This window comes from Rana temporaria, chromosome 3 (assembly GCF_905171775.1).
Source record: "Rana temporaria chromosome 3, aRanTem1.1, whole genome shotgun sequence".
Classification (NCBI taxonomy): domain Eukaryota; kingdom Metazoa; phylum Chordata; class Amphibia; order Anura; family Ranidae; genus Rana; species Rana temporaria.
In genome coordinates, this window is record NC_053491.1 from 438,228,930 (window position 1) to 438,245,344 (window position 16,415).

The 16,415-nt window shown below is 43.9% G+C and overlaps 1 protein-coding gene across 1 annotated transcript in view; it reads right to left on the reverse strand.

Annotated features, from left to right (window-relative positions):
• Positions 1 to 3,644: 3,644 nt before the first annotated feature.
• Positions 3,645 to 16,415, reverse strand: part of CDC37 (cell division cycle 37, HSP90 cochaperone) — a 42,082-nt gene continuing 29,311 nt past the window's right edge. Inside the window, exons 7-9 of the mRNA XM_040346416.1 lie at positions 10,331 to 10,513; positions 7,206 to 7,277; positions 3,645 to 4,309 (exon numbers count right to left, since the gene is read on the reverse strand). Of these exons, the coding sequence (XP_040202350.1) occupies positions 4,163 to 4,309; positions 7,206 to 7,277; positions 10,331 to 10,513 (402 nt within the window). The 3' untranslated portion in view covers positions 3,645 to 4,162. The remainder of the gene's footprint in view (positions 4,310 to 7,205; positions 7,278 to 10,330; positions 10,514 to 16,415) is intronic.

Below are 16,415 nucleotides of genomic sequence, written 5' to 3' on the forward strand. Positions count from 1 at the left end.
TGTATTCACCTCCGTCACTCCTGAATCATTATTCTCACTGACTTCCTGGTTTGCGGTGCGCATTCATTCTTGCTACATCACGGCCTAATGGGAACTACAGTTCCCATTAGGCTTAGCCTCCATGCCTGTGAGGGATAAGAGAGCATCTTTACGCAGGGCTGTAGTCATAGGGAGGGGGTGAGCACATTCTGCTTTCCACCATGCAAAACGGCTCAGATGCTGGTGGAAAGCAAGAAGAGGAGTGACAGGAAATGGCAATTTCAAACCTGGATTACTGTATTTTGGAGGTCAAAAGGAAAAACGAGGTAAGTGATATTTAAATGCTCTAGCTTACAGCAATCAATTGATCTAATAAAAAACAAACCTTTAGTGTTCCTTTAAACCCAAATGAAGGAAATAATTTTTTTTTGTGGCACAACGTCCAGCCACTTGTTGTGTTCCGCATTGAGGGATTCCATCCCTAGTTGGTTGTCATGGCCAACACACACTGTTGTATTAGTTACATCAGAATACATGCTGCTCTTTTTGTAAAAAGTAGCTTCACTTTTATTGAGAAAAGAAAAAAACGCACAATCCTCTATGGGTGATCAATGTACATTGCAAGGATTTTGACAAAATTGTGTTGCACATTCCTATCCGTTTCGGTTCTGAAGAAATAGCCATTTGATTACAATATGTCATTTTAGAAAGTGAATCTGGGTTGGAGTGACGGTCATCATTAATCAGGAGCAAGGATGAGCTCCGGCGTGTTAGCATAGAACACGTGCAGAGCCCGCCAGGAAGTGTGCACGGCGCTGTGCTAATCACAGCCAGGGAGACATTGTCCGGATGCTCGGGCAGGGATCGTGAAATGACTCCCTGGCTGTTATTAGCGGAGCGCCGTGCACACTTCCTGGCGGGCTCTGCACGTGTTCTATGCGAACACGCCGGAGCTCATCCTTAATCAGGAGACACATTTGCAGCGTCCCATTGAGAAAAGTTGGCAGGGTCTGCATTCCTTTAGAAGTAATTAACCCTTAGAGTATTTCACCAACAATTTTACTTTTGTTGCAGGGGATGCCTAAAATCTGACTTGTATTTTTGTGCAGTCTTCTGGGAACATTTTTGAGCCAAAAAAGGTAATTTATAATAACATTAACCACTTCCATACCGCGCCTATTCTGACACTCCTCTCCTACATGTAAAAATCATAATTTTTTTGCCAGAAAATTAAATTACTCATAACCCCCAAACATTTTAGATATTGTTTTAGCAGACACCCCAGGGAATTAAATGGCGGTCATTGTAACTTTTTACATCGTGCGCTATTTGCGCAACAATTTTTTAAATGCCTTTTTTTGGGGAGAAAAAAAAAAAAGTTTCATGAATTACAAAAAACAAAACAGTAAAGTTAGCAAAAAATGTTTGTATAATGTGAAAGATGACGTTACACCAAGTAAATAAATACCCAACATGTCACGCTTTAAAATTGCGAACACTTATGAAAGGCGCAAACTTCGGTACTTAAAAATATCCATAGGCGGCGCTTTCATTTTTTTTTTTTACATGTTACCGGTTTAGTTACAGAGGCGGTCTAGTGCAAGAATTGTTGCTTGTGCGCCAATGCATGCGACAAAACCCTACATGTGTAGTTTGAACGGCGTTTACATATGTGGGCAGGACGTACTTGTGCGTTCGCTTCTGTGCGCGAGCGAATACATTTTATTTCTTTTTTTTACATTGTTTATTTTATTTTTTATCTCATACCCAAAAAGACTGAGTGCTGTAATAAAATCAAAAGGTGCTTCAACAACGTATTAGTTTATGGGTGTGCACACTTACGCAAACATATTTTTATTTTTACTTCCCTCCAACCTAAAAGATTTCAGTTTGTTGTTCAATTGAGTTGTACAGTTTATGTGTCACATTAAAGGGCTTGTAATGGTTCATGTTTTTTTACCTTTACCTCCTGACCTCAATATCATTGAGCCACTCTGGGGAGATCAGAAAACGGTCAGTTCATGCCAGACAGCCCAAGAATTTACAGGAACTGGAGGCTTTTTTGCCAAGAGGAATAGGCAGCTCTATCATCTAAGAAGATGGAGCCTCAGCCACAAAAGACTTCAAGCCGCCAGTGATGTTAAAGGGGGCAATACACGGTACAGGGAGTCCCCGACTTTTGAACTCTCAAACAACTCCTACTTACGAACAGGACAAGAGAGAGAGAGAGAGAGAGAGAGAGAGAGAGAGAGAGAGAGAGAGAGAGAGAGAGAGAGAGAGACAGAGACAGAGAGACAGAGAGACAGAGAGACAGAGAGACAGAGAGACAGAGAGACAGAGAGACAGAGAGAGACAGAGAGAGAGAGAGAGAGAGAGAGAGAGAGAGAGAGAGAGAGAGAGAGAGAGATTTCTATATATATCTCTCTCATATACACATCACATGTTATATATCTCTCTCTCTATATACAGTACAGACCAAAAGTTTGGACACACCTTCTCATTCAAAGAGTTTTCTTTATTTTCATGACTATGAAAATTGTAGATTCACACTGAACGCATCAAAACTATGAATGAACACATGTGGAATTATACATAACAAAAAAGTGTGAAACAACTGAAAATATATTTCATATTCTAGGTTCTTCAAAGTAGCCACCTTTTGCAGCAGACACATCTCTAGAACTGGTAAGAGGAGACTGTGTGAATCAGGCCTTCATGGTAGAATATCTGCTAGGAAACCACTGCTAAAGAAAGGCAACAAGCAGAAGAGACTTGTTTGGGCTAAAGAACACAAGGAATGGACATTAGACCAGTGGAAATCTGTTCTTTGGTCTGATGAGTCCAAACTTGAGATCTTTGGTTCCCCCGTGTCTTTGTGCGACGCAGAAAAGGTGAACGGATGGACTCTACATGCCTGGTTCCTACCGTGAAGCATGGAGGAGGAGGTGTGATGGTGTGGGGGTGCTTTGCTGGTGACACTGTTGGGGATTTAATCAAAATTGAAGGCATACTGAACCAGCATGGCTACCACAGCATCTTGCAGTGGCATGCTATTCCATCCGGTTTGCGTTTAGTTGGACCATCATTTATTTTTCAACAGGACAATGACCCCAAACACACCACCAGGCTTTGTAAGGGCTATTTGACCAAGAAGGAGAGTGATGGGGTGCTGCGCCAGGTCTCACACTTTTTTGTTATGTATAATTCCACATGTGTTAATTCATAGTTTTGATGCCTTCAGTGTGAATCTACAATTTTCATAGTCATGAAAATAAAGAAAACTCTTTGAATGAGAAGGTGTGTATATATTTATTATCTCTCTCAGGGGACGTTCTCCACCGTTTGTAGATTGCTTCTCTTCATAAAAGGAGAAGTGATTTACACCACTTCATAAACTGGCACTCAGATGAGAGAGAACTCTGTGAATGCCGAAGAATGGAGCAGTGGATATTTTTCACAGCTTCATAAAAACAGACACCTAAAGATGGAAAAAGTTCTGAAATGATTTCTCTTTGTCTAATCTTTTTTACATCATGGAAGCCTGACATTTTAACAGGGGTGTGTAGACTTTTTATATCTACTGTATATAATTATATATATAGAGTTACCCTTTAACAGTGGCTATTGTAGTACACGTTAAATGAAACAAATACACAGGAGTACAGTACAGTGAAAAAAGTAACTTTATGTTATTTTCAGTGCTGTAACAATAAACATAAAAGCGGGACAGGCTAAGGATTCACAGCCACATGGGAAACCGGATTAAAAGTGTCCCAACGGCTAGTTTACACGCAACAAACTAGCAAAATATGGAGGTAATCTGTCCCCAATCTGCATGCTTGGCTCTAAGGAGTTCAGATGCTCATTAACAACTCCCAGGATGGTGATCTTAACCCACATTATTTTAAAAATCACAATCTCCTGGGTAAAAAAATAAACAAATATGTATTTAACTAACTGCCATAAATCATGGAGCTTGGGAATATATGGCATTTTACACTTGAAGTGTATCCTGCGTTGCCCACATCACCAGAGCTTTGTTCCCCTTTCAGGTTAATGGTATTTGCTGTATCTTCCCCCCCCAGAGCTTGCACAAGAGATCTTGCTAATTCTATTGCACCATATTGAACTGCTGCTTTGGAGAGGACGCTCTCGTTTCCCCCCAACTCCAAGACTGGAAATTTTATGACGCTGTGCTCTCATCGCCTGTTTCGGTCTTGGCTTCTTCATATACAGGTTCTGTTTCTGCGCCATCAGCACCAAGGCCATCTTTGGCATTCGGAACCCAGAGTCCTGAGTCAACGCATTGCTTCATGTAAACGCTGGCTTCCTGCACAGTGTAAAAAGAAACATATTTCAATGTATAGCCATACATCATGCATTGGTTGTGGTTACAGAGCACCTGTATTACAGCTGAGCTCTGGAGGCCAATATAAAAAGGCACAAATTATAGCAGATTACAACGCTGTGTTCCAGCAGTGGGGTGGGAACCTCCCATCTCACCCCCAGAACAAAACCGAGTTGGACTGAACGCTACTCAGCCATTCACAGAGAGCTTTGTGTTCTATGAATGAATACAAAGCTTCCTCTGATTGTCTGAGGTGGAGATTGTGATGTCATCCACCTGTCTCAACCAATAAGCGGAAACTTTGTATTAATTCATAGAATACAAACTCTCCGTGAGTGGCTGAGCAGCTCTCAACCCAACTCTTTATTCCTGGAAGCAAGATGGGAAGTTCCTGTCCCAGGAACTGTAATACTGTAAGTAGTGAAGGCTACTAGTATTTAAACTTCACTAAAACCTTAGAATTTAATACATTTTAGTTTTTGGGTTTGGTACCACTTTAAATTTAACCTGTTCCCAGAACACAGACACCCACATACACAGCACCCAACAGCCAGCCCCACACACAGCCGTAAAAACATTTTAAAGCGGAGGTTCACCCTAAAAAAATTATCTACCATCCCATCCAGCATACTTGCGTCAGCTACAGTATGCTTTATTTTTTTTTCTTCTTCTCGCTGTACTTACCGTTCAACCGTTGATTTTCTTTTCTTATTCCCGCGGGTGTATAGGCGTTCCTATGAAGAGGCGTAGATGATTGACGTGTGGCTACAGCACGTCAAGCTTTCCGAAAATAGCCGGACTAGGACTCGGCTCTTCACGGCGCTATACGACGCCTGCGCACAGACTAGGAGCTGACTGCACAGGCACCGTATATAGCCGAGTCCTAGGTCGGCTATTTTCGGAAAGCGTGACGCGGTGTAGCCACACGTCAATCATCTACGCCCCTTCATAGGAACGCCTATTCCCCGCGGGAAGAAGAAAAGAAAATCAAATGATTAAACGGTAAATACAGCGAAAAAAAAAAAAAAAAGCATACTGTAGCTGACACAAGTTTGCTGGATGGTAGATATTTTTTTTTAGGGTGAACCTCCGCTTTAAACATATGTTCTCATTCACCTTTGTAGCTATAGGCATTTTGGAGAAACTCATCTTTAAATACATAAAAGGCACATAAATCTTCTATATTTTTTACTTTATATTGCTGTTTAATCTTGGCATCCTCCTTGCGCTCTAATATAAAAACACACAGTGGGCGTTTCTAGATTGTTTGAACTGAGACTGACTTTAGGCCACTTTCAAACAGGCATTTTTTGTGCTTTAAAAACATCTGTAAACTGCCTCTTCTGCAGCCCCAGTGTGAAAGCCTGAGTGCTTTCACACTGGAGTTCGCTTGCAGGACAGGAAAAAATAAAGGCCTGCATACAGCATCTTTGAGGCAGTGCGGGAGTGGTGTACACACTACTACTAAACCGCCCCTACAGAAAAAACACAAAAAAAACTGCGCTGCAACACAATGATCTCAAGGCAGCAGCTATCGTGCGAAGTACACAATAAACAAACAAAAAGCCGCGCCAAGCCAATATAAGTGATAAACCTCTCCTTTAAGGAATGGAAATTAGCATAAAGTCCAAACAGAGTCTTTATACTCATAGGAAAAAGCTACTGTTGTGATATTCAAAGAAAATGATTCCTTAGAAAGTTGCTAATGTTGAAATAATGGATCTTTCAATCATCCGGTGACATGTAAACAAATCGTGAGGTCCCTCCACCGAGAATAATGAGCCTCTTACCAGATGGCAAGTAACCAGAGCAGTTGGCTATAGCCCAGCCACGGCCTTTAGGTTCCCCAGAAGTCACAGGATAAAATCACCAGCGTCACGACCGTTTCTGACTGCTCCTGAGTGATCGCTGAGTGTCTCCAGGGATCGGGCGATGAGCAGTGCAGTGCTCATCGCCCGATCCCTGGAGACACTCAGCGATCACTCAGGAGCAGTCAGAAACGGTCGTGACGCTGGTGATTTTATCCTGTGACTTCTGGGGAACCTAAAGGCCGTGGCTGGGCTATAGCCAACTGCTCTGGTTACTTGCCATCTGGTAAGAGGCTCATTATTCTCGGTGGAGGGACCTCACGATTTGTTTACATGTCACCGGGTGATTGAAAGATCCATTATTTCAACATTAGCAACTTTCTAAGGAATCATTTTCTTTGAATATCACAACAGTAGCTTTTTCCTATGAGTATAAAGACTCTGTTTGGACTTTATGCTAATTTCCATTCCTTAAAGGAGAGGTTTATCACTTATATTGGCTTGGCGCGGCTTTTTGTTTGTTTACTAAACCGCCCCTGCCATTGAAATCAATGGCAAGTGTTGCAAAGCGTTTCGTCAGCTGCGCTTTTAATCCTTTTTCAGTTGCTAGCAGGGATCAAAAGTGCCCCGCTAACGACCGAAAAGCACCGCTAAAACAGTAAAGTGCCACTTTACCGCCAACGCGCCCAGTGCCTCAGTGAAAAGTGGCCTTAGCGTCTTTGAGGTTTAAATTACTTTACAGTATATGCAACTAGGGAGGTCAATAAGGGCTTGTTTTAAAGCTCTTTTACTGCTTGTTAAGATTTTGTGAATTTAATGTCCATAGGCCAGGCAAAAATGAACTTTAAGGACAAAATGTAGGGGCACCACTGCTAAAGAGAGAAAAAAAAAAAAAAATTATATATATATATATATATATATATATATATATATATATATATATATATATATACACACACACACACACACACATATATATATATATATATATATATACACACACACACACACACATATATATATCTCCCCCTGTTATCACTCCCCGCGCTACCATTACACCCCCAACTTACCTTGGGGTCCATTTTACTGATTGTCTCTTTCAACATCTCAATGTCTTTTGAATCAAAACATTTCTGCAATTCCTGTTGGAAAAAAATAAAAAATAAATAAAAGCTTGTATTATGGCGGTTATCAACCCTAAAATCGATTATGCCAACTCCACACATTAACAACTCTTTCAAACTCTTTTTTAGTTATTTTTCCCCTTCTGTCACACATGCAGTCTGTTTTCTTACGATTACCTTACACAGATTTAGGTTTTGAAGACCCTTACATTCATAGAGCTGCACTCACTTTGTTTAGTTGTCAGTGGTTGTCAAGTCCCTTGTGTTTATTGCTATGACAGAGGCTGCAGCAGGGCACATTTTGTGACATGCGAACATGCACTGTGCCCACTAGTTCAGACAGATGAACAGAAGGTGTGCCGACAGATGCTAATTAGCGGACATGAAGATCTTAAACTTTCACCCCCTTTGAGTGAACCCTTATTGTTGGAAACATGCTGTCATCAATTAGGATTTTTGCTTTACCTGTAAACCACCCCCCCTTTTATTTAAGTACATTACAGGACGGGGGGGGGGGGGGGATAATAAAACTGGTGCACACAGAATCTGCTACAGCTGTGCATAGTATCCAATCAGCTTCTAGGTTTCAGTCTAGGTTCAGACTGATGCAATGCGAATGGGTGCAATTCTCATGCAGATTATTGCTGGAGTTCAGTGCGATTCTGCATTGCGATTTGTATCAAAGACGGTGCAATTGTAATGTTACCGGCCCGCGCTGCATTCTGGGGTTTGTAGGCAGAGACGTTTTTATTTTTACAGTGGAGGATGTCGGCAGCGGCGGACGCCGATTGGCCGTTAACGGCCCGCTGGTTGGCTGCCGACTTCCTAAACTACCAGCAAGCGAACGAACGAGCGGGCGGGCAGGCGGAAGAATTCCACCCAGCACACCCCTACCTCAGATCCCAGACAATGGGCCTATTTTTCATAATAATCGGCCGATATCTTTAAAAAGGCAAAATATCGGCCGATATATCGGCTGACCGATATATCGGTCGACCTCTAACATATATATTCACCGGGCTCAGAAGCTGATCTTCCCTGTACAGAGCCCTATAGCAAGCTGAAAAGTATAGTATAGAGTGCCCCTTCAACATTCTCAGGCACTTACTGACCTGTATGGGCAGTGTAAAGGGCTGTATGTGTGCTGCACTGTATTTCCAGATATGTAAACAAATATTGCATTCTGAGGCCAACTAATTGGCTAAACAACTATTCGATTATGAATACAGTTGACAACTATTTTCATAATCGATTAAGCTGATTAGTTGTTTCAGCGCTACTTACAGCCTCATAAAAGAAAAGAGAACTAAGGCCCCTTTCACACTGCTGCCATTTGAAAGTCACACACATTTTCTGCGATTTCAGGGAATGCCTGTGTAATCTTCAGGTCTATGGACCTCACCTTGCATCAAAGTGGGACCAAAGTAGTACAGGGACTGCTTTGAAGTCGCACAGATATGAACAGTACTCTTGGAAATCATGGAGTACAACTTGTCATGCAACGTTGCAGTCTCCAGTGTGAAAGGGGCCTATGTAGGCCTGAAGTTTGCAGAAAAAAAAGCATCTAAAAAAGGTAAGCCAGAAAAAAAAAAAAAAAAAGAGCCACAAGTGTTGTTATGTGAAAAAGGAACAAGGAACAAGTAACAAATTTAATGAGGGGTAATCCCAATTTGACTGCAGCAGTGGAAATACACTTTCAATTTCCCCCCCAGCCCTCTCAGTGGAAGGCACGAAGGAGTCTCCCAAAAGCCCCCTAGTGGGTGTTCATTACTGGCTGTCCACTCTACTGCCAACTGCTTTGCTTTGGTACATACACGATACATTTCCTTATTTGTCATCAAAATTATTCTATGGAATACGATTATTCCATCCATACAATGGTCTTATGTGAAAGGATGAAGGCTGTGGAGATTAATGTATATGGAAACTCTCTCCTTGTAAAACAACCCATTCCGTTTAAAATAGAAATAAAAGGCAAAACATTTGTGTATGGATATATAAAACAATAAAAAATAAATTTTTATCAATGATTACATATAGGGCCGAAACAACTAATCGATTAATCGACAACTAATCGATTAATCGACAACTAATCGATTACAATTTTCATAATCGATTAATCGGCCAGTAACATAATGGGGTTAAAAAACTAAAATTAGCCCTTTATAGTACAAAAAAGCAAATTGCTACTGTAAATATTACAGTCACTGTCCCACAGTAAAAAAATTAACCCCTTACAGTAGCGATTTATTTGCTCTTTTTGTACTTATTTTTGTATTTTTTAACCCCATTATGTTACTAAACATCTCAGGCCGGGGTCACACCTCTGTTTTTTGGTGCTTTTTGCAGAAACACACTACAGTTCATTTACATGTTTTCATATGGGCCATGATCACATCCATGATTTTTTTTTAGCTACTGCGTATCTGGAAAGGGCAAGGACTTTTTAAACGCAAAACGGTGCCAGTTTGTTTTTTTGGGTTCAATATACTTCAATAGAGAAGCTGCAGAAAAGCATGTAATGTGTTTTTGAAGCAATCTGTGGTTTGTAATCTGCCCAACAACAAATTGGCCCCAAAAAAATTTTAAATGCCAATTTTTTTTTTTTTTTAAGGCTATTATCCGATTAATCAAAACAATAATCGGCCAACTAATCGATTATTAAAATAATCGTTAGTGGCAGCCCCAATTACATATGCTTTATCCTTGGCTGAATAAGGAGCTCAGACAGCTAGGGAAGGAGAAACAGCAGTATACTAGTCTTCCCAGTGAATGGCTGTGCAGGGGAGGGGTCTGGAAAATACTGATCATTGGAGGAGAGCAGGCAGAGTTCTCAGCACAGCTAGAAAACTGATTACGGTGTGTTCTCCTGTTTATTGTGGTTAGTTTTTCTTATTATGGGAAAGTAGAGGGACTTGCAGGAACACCAGGGATTTCACACATAGGAAGCAATACAAAGAGAACAGGATACTTTTCCATACAAGTATATGGCAGACCAGGCACATTTTAGGAATAGAAAATGTGGGGTTTACATATTCTTTAATGGCTGGGGTATGAAAACTGCTACTTACAGGAGGAAGCGTTTCATAAACCTCTACAGGATCCAACCCTCCTGGGCCTAGCCTCTTCTTCCGTTCCTCTTCCTCATATTCCTTCAAGGCTTTCTCTATCCGAACCTTGGCTCTCTCCCGGACTCTCCCCTTAAAGGATTCCAGCTCATCATTGAACGCGTCCATATATTGCTGATCTGCGGTCTGAGAAATTAAAAGATTTTTAAAAGAACTTCCAAAATCATGCACAAGTTTACATTGGCTAGCTATAATTTTCAAACTTTTCCCTTTGCCAAAATGTAAAAATGGATCCTGTCACTAAAAAAAAAAAATAATGAAAAAAAGCTCCCACTTTAATATTTACTTGTCCCAATTTGCAGAAACTTCAAGCCATGCTAAGGAAAGCCGCCTGAAGGATCTTCACATGCGACACCCTCGTGTCCCCATTGTGTCTTGCAGTGACGTTGGGGTTTGAAGAGGAAATGCAGATCATTCAGCCAGCTTAGCTCAGAAACAGAGCAACGATTTTACAATGCGCAGAGCGCATGTGCCCGTGACGTCACCCGCTGCGCGCAGTGTGAATAGCACAGTTTGGGAGATATTCACTGTAGATACAGGTATGCTGCCTTTTAAGCTTACCTGTAGGTACAAGTTACAAATAAAGGGATTTTTAATACAGCTTACCTGTAAAATCCTTTTCTTGGAGTACATCACGGGACACAGAGCGGCATATTCATTACTATATGGGTTATATGGAGTACCTTCAGGTGATGGACACTGGCAATCTCAAACAGGAAGTGCCCCTCCCTATATAACCCCCTCCCATAGGAGGAGTACCTCAGTTTTGTAGCAAGCAGTATGCCTCCCAAAATGGTCCCCATAAGAGGGGTGGGAGCTCTGTGTCCCGTGATGTACTCCAAGAAAAGGATTTTACAGGTAAGCTGTATTAAAAATCCCTTTTTCTTTCTCGTACATCACGGGACACAGAGCAGCATATTCATTACTATGTGGGATGTCCTAAAGCAATGCTTTACTGAGGGGAGGGAGACATCTTCCCAAGACACAAGGATTTAATTCAGAGATACTCTCAAATAATAATAAATCCAACTTAGTTGAGAAAATTAAATTTAAATTTTAACTCAAGGTTGCCCCCGATTCTGAGGGTCTTAAATCGCAGCCCGCAGCACTGCCTGCCCAAAGGCTGTATCTGTATTCCTTCTTACGTCCACCTGGTAAAATTTTGTAAACGTGTGGACTGAAGACCAGGTTGCCGCCTTGCATACTTGAGCCATAGAGATCTGATGGTGTGCTGCCCAGGAGGCGCCCATGGCCCTGGTAGAATGGGCCTTTACTGACAACGGAGGAGGCAACCTCTTCAAGCCGTAGGCCTGAATAATTAACTGTTTAATCCATCTCGAAATGGTGGATTTTGCAGCTGCCTGCCCCTTCTTGGGCCCATCTGGCAAAATGAACAACACATCTGTTTTCCGAATCTTCTCTGTAGCTTTAAGATAGGCCTTCATGGCCCGGACAATATCCAAGGTATGCAGCAACCCTTCCTTTCTGGAAGTGGGCTTCGGAAAAAAGGATGGCAATACCAAATCCTGGTTCAGGTGAAAACTGGATATAACCTTTGGTAAAAAGGAAGGATGAGGACGGAGAACCACCCTGTCCTTATGCAGAATAAGATATGGCTCCTTACAAGATAAGGCTGCCAATTCTGACACTCTTCTGGCGGAAACTATGGCGACCAGAAATACCAACTTCCTTGTTAGTAAAACCAAAGGAACTTCAGCCAACGGCTCAAAAGGTTGTTTCTGTAGAGTTGACAGAACAAGATTCAAGTCCCACGGACAAAGTGGTGACTTAACCGGAGGATTAATACGCAAGACCCCCTGAATGAAGGTCTTAACCAGCGAGTGGGTGGCCAGCGGCCTCTGAAACCACACTGACAAAGCTGAAATCTGTCCCTTGATTGTGCTTAATGCCAGGCCTTTATCCACTCCTAGCTGGAGAAAACTTAATACTCTATCAATGGTATATTTGCGGGAAAGCCATTTCTTGGACTCGCACCAGCCTACATAGGCCCTCCAAACCCTGTAATAAATTACTCTGGAGACTGGCTTTCTAGCCTTAATCAGGGTAGAGATTACTTGTCTAGATAGACCTCTACCCCTAAGAATCAGGGATTCAGCCGCCAGGCCGTCAAATTTAGACGCCGTAATGCAGGGTGGAGGATCGGGCCCTGTGAGAGTAGGTCTGGTCGTAGAGGAAGCGTCCAAGGGTTTCCCACTGACATCTTTAGGATTAGTGAGTACCATGCCCTTCTGGGCCATGCTGGAGCTATCAGAATGACTGGCTTGTGCTCCACCCTGATCCTGCGCAACAGGCGGGGTAGTAACTGAAGCGGGGGGGAAGGCATATAGAAGATTGAACTGATGCCAAGGGCAAACTAACGCATCGGTCCCGCAGGCCATAGGGTCCCGAGTCCGGGACATGAACCTGTCTAGCTTCTTGTTGAGCCTTGATGCCATGATATCCACGTCCGGCATTCCCCACCTCTGGCAAATTATCTGAAATATTTGCGGATGCAGAGACCATTCCCCTGGCGACAGAGTCTGACGACTCAAAAAGTCCGCCTGCAGGTTGTCCACCCCGGGAATGAATATTGCCGATATGCAGGGCACATGATTCTCTGCCCATAGGAAAATTAAGCTCACTTCTCTCTGAGCTGCTTGACTCTTGGTTCCCCCTTGGTGATTTATATATGCCACAGCCGTGGCATTGTCTGATTGTATCCTCACCGGGAACCCCTGTAATTTGGAGGTCCAAGCCTTGAGGGCTAGCCGAGCAGCTCTGAGCTCCAAGATATTGATGGGCAATTGACTCTCCTCCTGTGCCCAAGTACCTTGGCGGGTGCAACCATCCAAGATCGCTCCCCAGCCCTTCAGGCTGGCATCTGTGGTCACTATCTTCCAGGTCACGGGGCTGAAAGATTTTCCCTTCAGTAGATTCTGAGGGTCTAACCACCAACACAGACTCTGCCGGACTCTTGATGAGAGTGGCAAAGGAAATTCCAAGGCCTGTGGCCTTTTGTTCCATGCTGACAGAATGGCTGCCTGCAGGACGCGAGTGTGGCTTTGAGCGTATGGTACCGCTTCGAAGGTGGCCACTAGCTTGCCTAGTAATCGCATGCATAGGCGAATCGTTGGTTCTCTCTTGCTTAGAACCAAATGTATCAATTCTTTGATAGCCTCGACCTTTATTCGAGGCAGGAACACCCTTTGCTGTTCCGTGTCTAATGACATGCCGAGATATTCCAACCTCTTTGTGGGTTGGAAGGCTGATTTTTCTCGGTTTAGGACCCAGCCGAACCTTTCTAGGTATCGAACCGTGAGAGCCACTGCTCGTTCCAGGCCAGGAGACGAGTGATCTATGATTAGAAGGTCGTCCAGGTATGCTAGGACAGTGATCCCCTGGATTCTTAGGTTGGCTAGAATTGGAGCTAGGACCTTGGTGAACACTCGAGGAGCCGTAGCCAACCCGAAAGGGAGTGCCACAAATTGAAAATGACGCCGAGCCACCATAAAGCGTAGAAACCTTTGATGTGGCTGAAAAATTGGCACATGAAGGTACGCATCCTTTATGTCTATGGATGCCAGAAAGTCGTTTTTCTGGAGTGCGGCGGCTGCCGATCGTACGGATTCCATCTGGAATGAGCGTACTTTTAAGTACGCATTTAATCCCTTTAAGTCCAAGATTGGCCTGACATCGCCGTTGGGCTTTGGGATGATGAACAGATTGGAGTAGAACCCTAGCCCCTGTTCCTGGGCTGGTACTTCTACTATCACGCCTTGGTAAAGCAAATGATTTAATGCCGCCATTAAGGCGGCCTTCTTTGTCGGCTCGACTGGCACTCTCGACTCCTGATAATGAGGTGGAGGGATTCTTAGAAATTCTAATTTGTAGCCTGTGGCCACGGAAGACCGGACCCACTTGTCGGGAATGTCGGTCTCCCAAATTTCCGAAAAAAGACGCAGCCTTCCCCCCACCTTCGTGGGTGGGGGCGTCCCTTCATGAGGCAGACTTAGGGGCTGTCTTTGCTGGCTTATGATACCACTGCTTCTTGCCCCCAAAAGCTTGTCCCTGTGGCTTATTGTTAAAGTATGATCTCGCAGGAGGCCGTCGATACTGCCTGGAATTGGCGGGCCCCTGAGCAGGGGGAAGCTGCCGTTTGAACGCAGGTCCCCGGACCTTCTTTTTGACTGGTAGAAGGGTACTTTTGCCACTTGAAATAGTCTGAATGTATTTATCCAGATCTTCTCCGAAGAGTCGTTCTCCATGGAAGGGAAACCCTGCCAGAAGCTTTTTGCATGGGGGCTCAGCCTCCCAGTTCTTTAACCATAAGAGCCTTCTCATATGTACTAAAAATAGTGACAGACGAGACGCTTGCTGGATGGAATCCTTTATAGCATCCACCGCGAAGCACATGGCTCTAGGAATATCAGATAATTCTTCCGCCTGCTGGGCCGGAATAACCTTAAGCATTTGTCTTGTCTGGTCTGTTAGTGCCTGACAAACTCCAATAGCAGCCACAGCTGGCTGTATTACTGCACCTGCCGTAGTAAAGGATGCTTTTAAAAGTGTCTCCAAACGCTTATCAACCGGTTCTTTAAACCCCTGTATGTTTTCTACCGGGCAAGTCAAGGACTTATTTACACAGGAGATGGCGGCATCCACCACTGGGAGTGCCCACTTTTTGGCAAATTTTTCTTCCATAGGATAGACGGAAAATCTTTTAGGTGGTAAAAAGATTCTGTCTGGTCGTGCCCAATCCTGGAAGATTACTTCCTCTAAAAGAGGATGGACTGGAAAAACAGCGCTACTCCGAGGCGTTTTCAAAGAGCCTAAAGATGATACGGCCGGACCCTGAGGTTCCGGCAAAGGCAAATTAAACGCCAAGTGGACCATGTCTGTCAGGGAATGAACCCAGAAGCTTTCCGATTGGGAGGCCGAGCAAGGCTCTTCATTAGCCGAACCCTCAACCTCTGAACCAATTTGGTCCCGGTCCAAATGATCCTCCTGCAACTCAAATCCCCCCGGGGAGAGAACCTCAGCATCTGAGGGTCCACACTCAGGCGACGGAGACCTAGTCCGCTTTTTACCCGGTGTAGATTTGGCTATCATAGCCGCCAATCTTTTCTCTAGCCCCTCCAAGGAGGTGGCTAGCATACTCTCTGTGATAAACACAGGGTTGGGTGGATCTGATGTAGCCTCAGCACCAGATCTCCCTAATGGCTCAACCAAGGTGCCCAATGATGTATTAACCTGTGGGGAGAGTACCGGCATAGGCCGACCTGAACCGTCAGAATCTGAGGGGGAGCCCTTCCTTTTGTACCCCCTGATCCTGAACCTTTGGAAGCCATGGTACAATACCGAGGTACCCCTGCTTACAACCTTTGATTGTTGTAGCTAGGAGAAAGAATAGTACGGTTTAGGGAACGGTAGTAACAACTAACGTCCAAAACCCAAAACGGGAAGACCAGTATGTTTCCAATCTTATTTTTTTTTATTTATTTTTTTATGAAAACATGCTGTCTTCCCTCAAAAAATTGCAAGTATCCATCTGCTGTATAAGGAATTTTTTAGGCTAGTAACCACACAGCTAGTTCTGTTCACCAGAACTGCAATACTTCCTTGCGCCACTGGGTGCCCTCAGCCGCCCTGCAGCCGCTCTGCGTCCTTCTCCTTCAAGCTCAGAAAGCAACTGAGCTACACAGCATAGAGGAAGGGCCGCCCCTTCCTTTTATGAGAAGGGATGTCCCGCCCCCCTTTCTCCATAACGGCGCGAATCATCACCCTGCGCCTATATTACAGGGCGCGCGCCCGTGTTGCGGAGGATGGGGGCCACGCCGGAAGCGTTACTGACATGCTGGAGGACGAGCACCGCACGGCACCCAGACAGGTAAGGCCTCAGGTGAGTCACTGACCCCCCAGTCCTGGGAAAGCATAGCCAACACACAGCTCCTTTCCCAACCCAGCGCCCAGCAGACAATTACAATGCAACACATATTTTAGGAAGATCACACATGGGAGCCCATACATA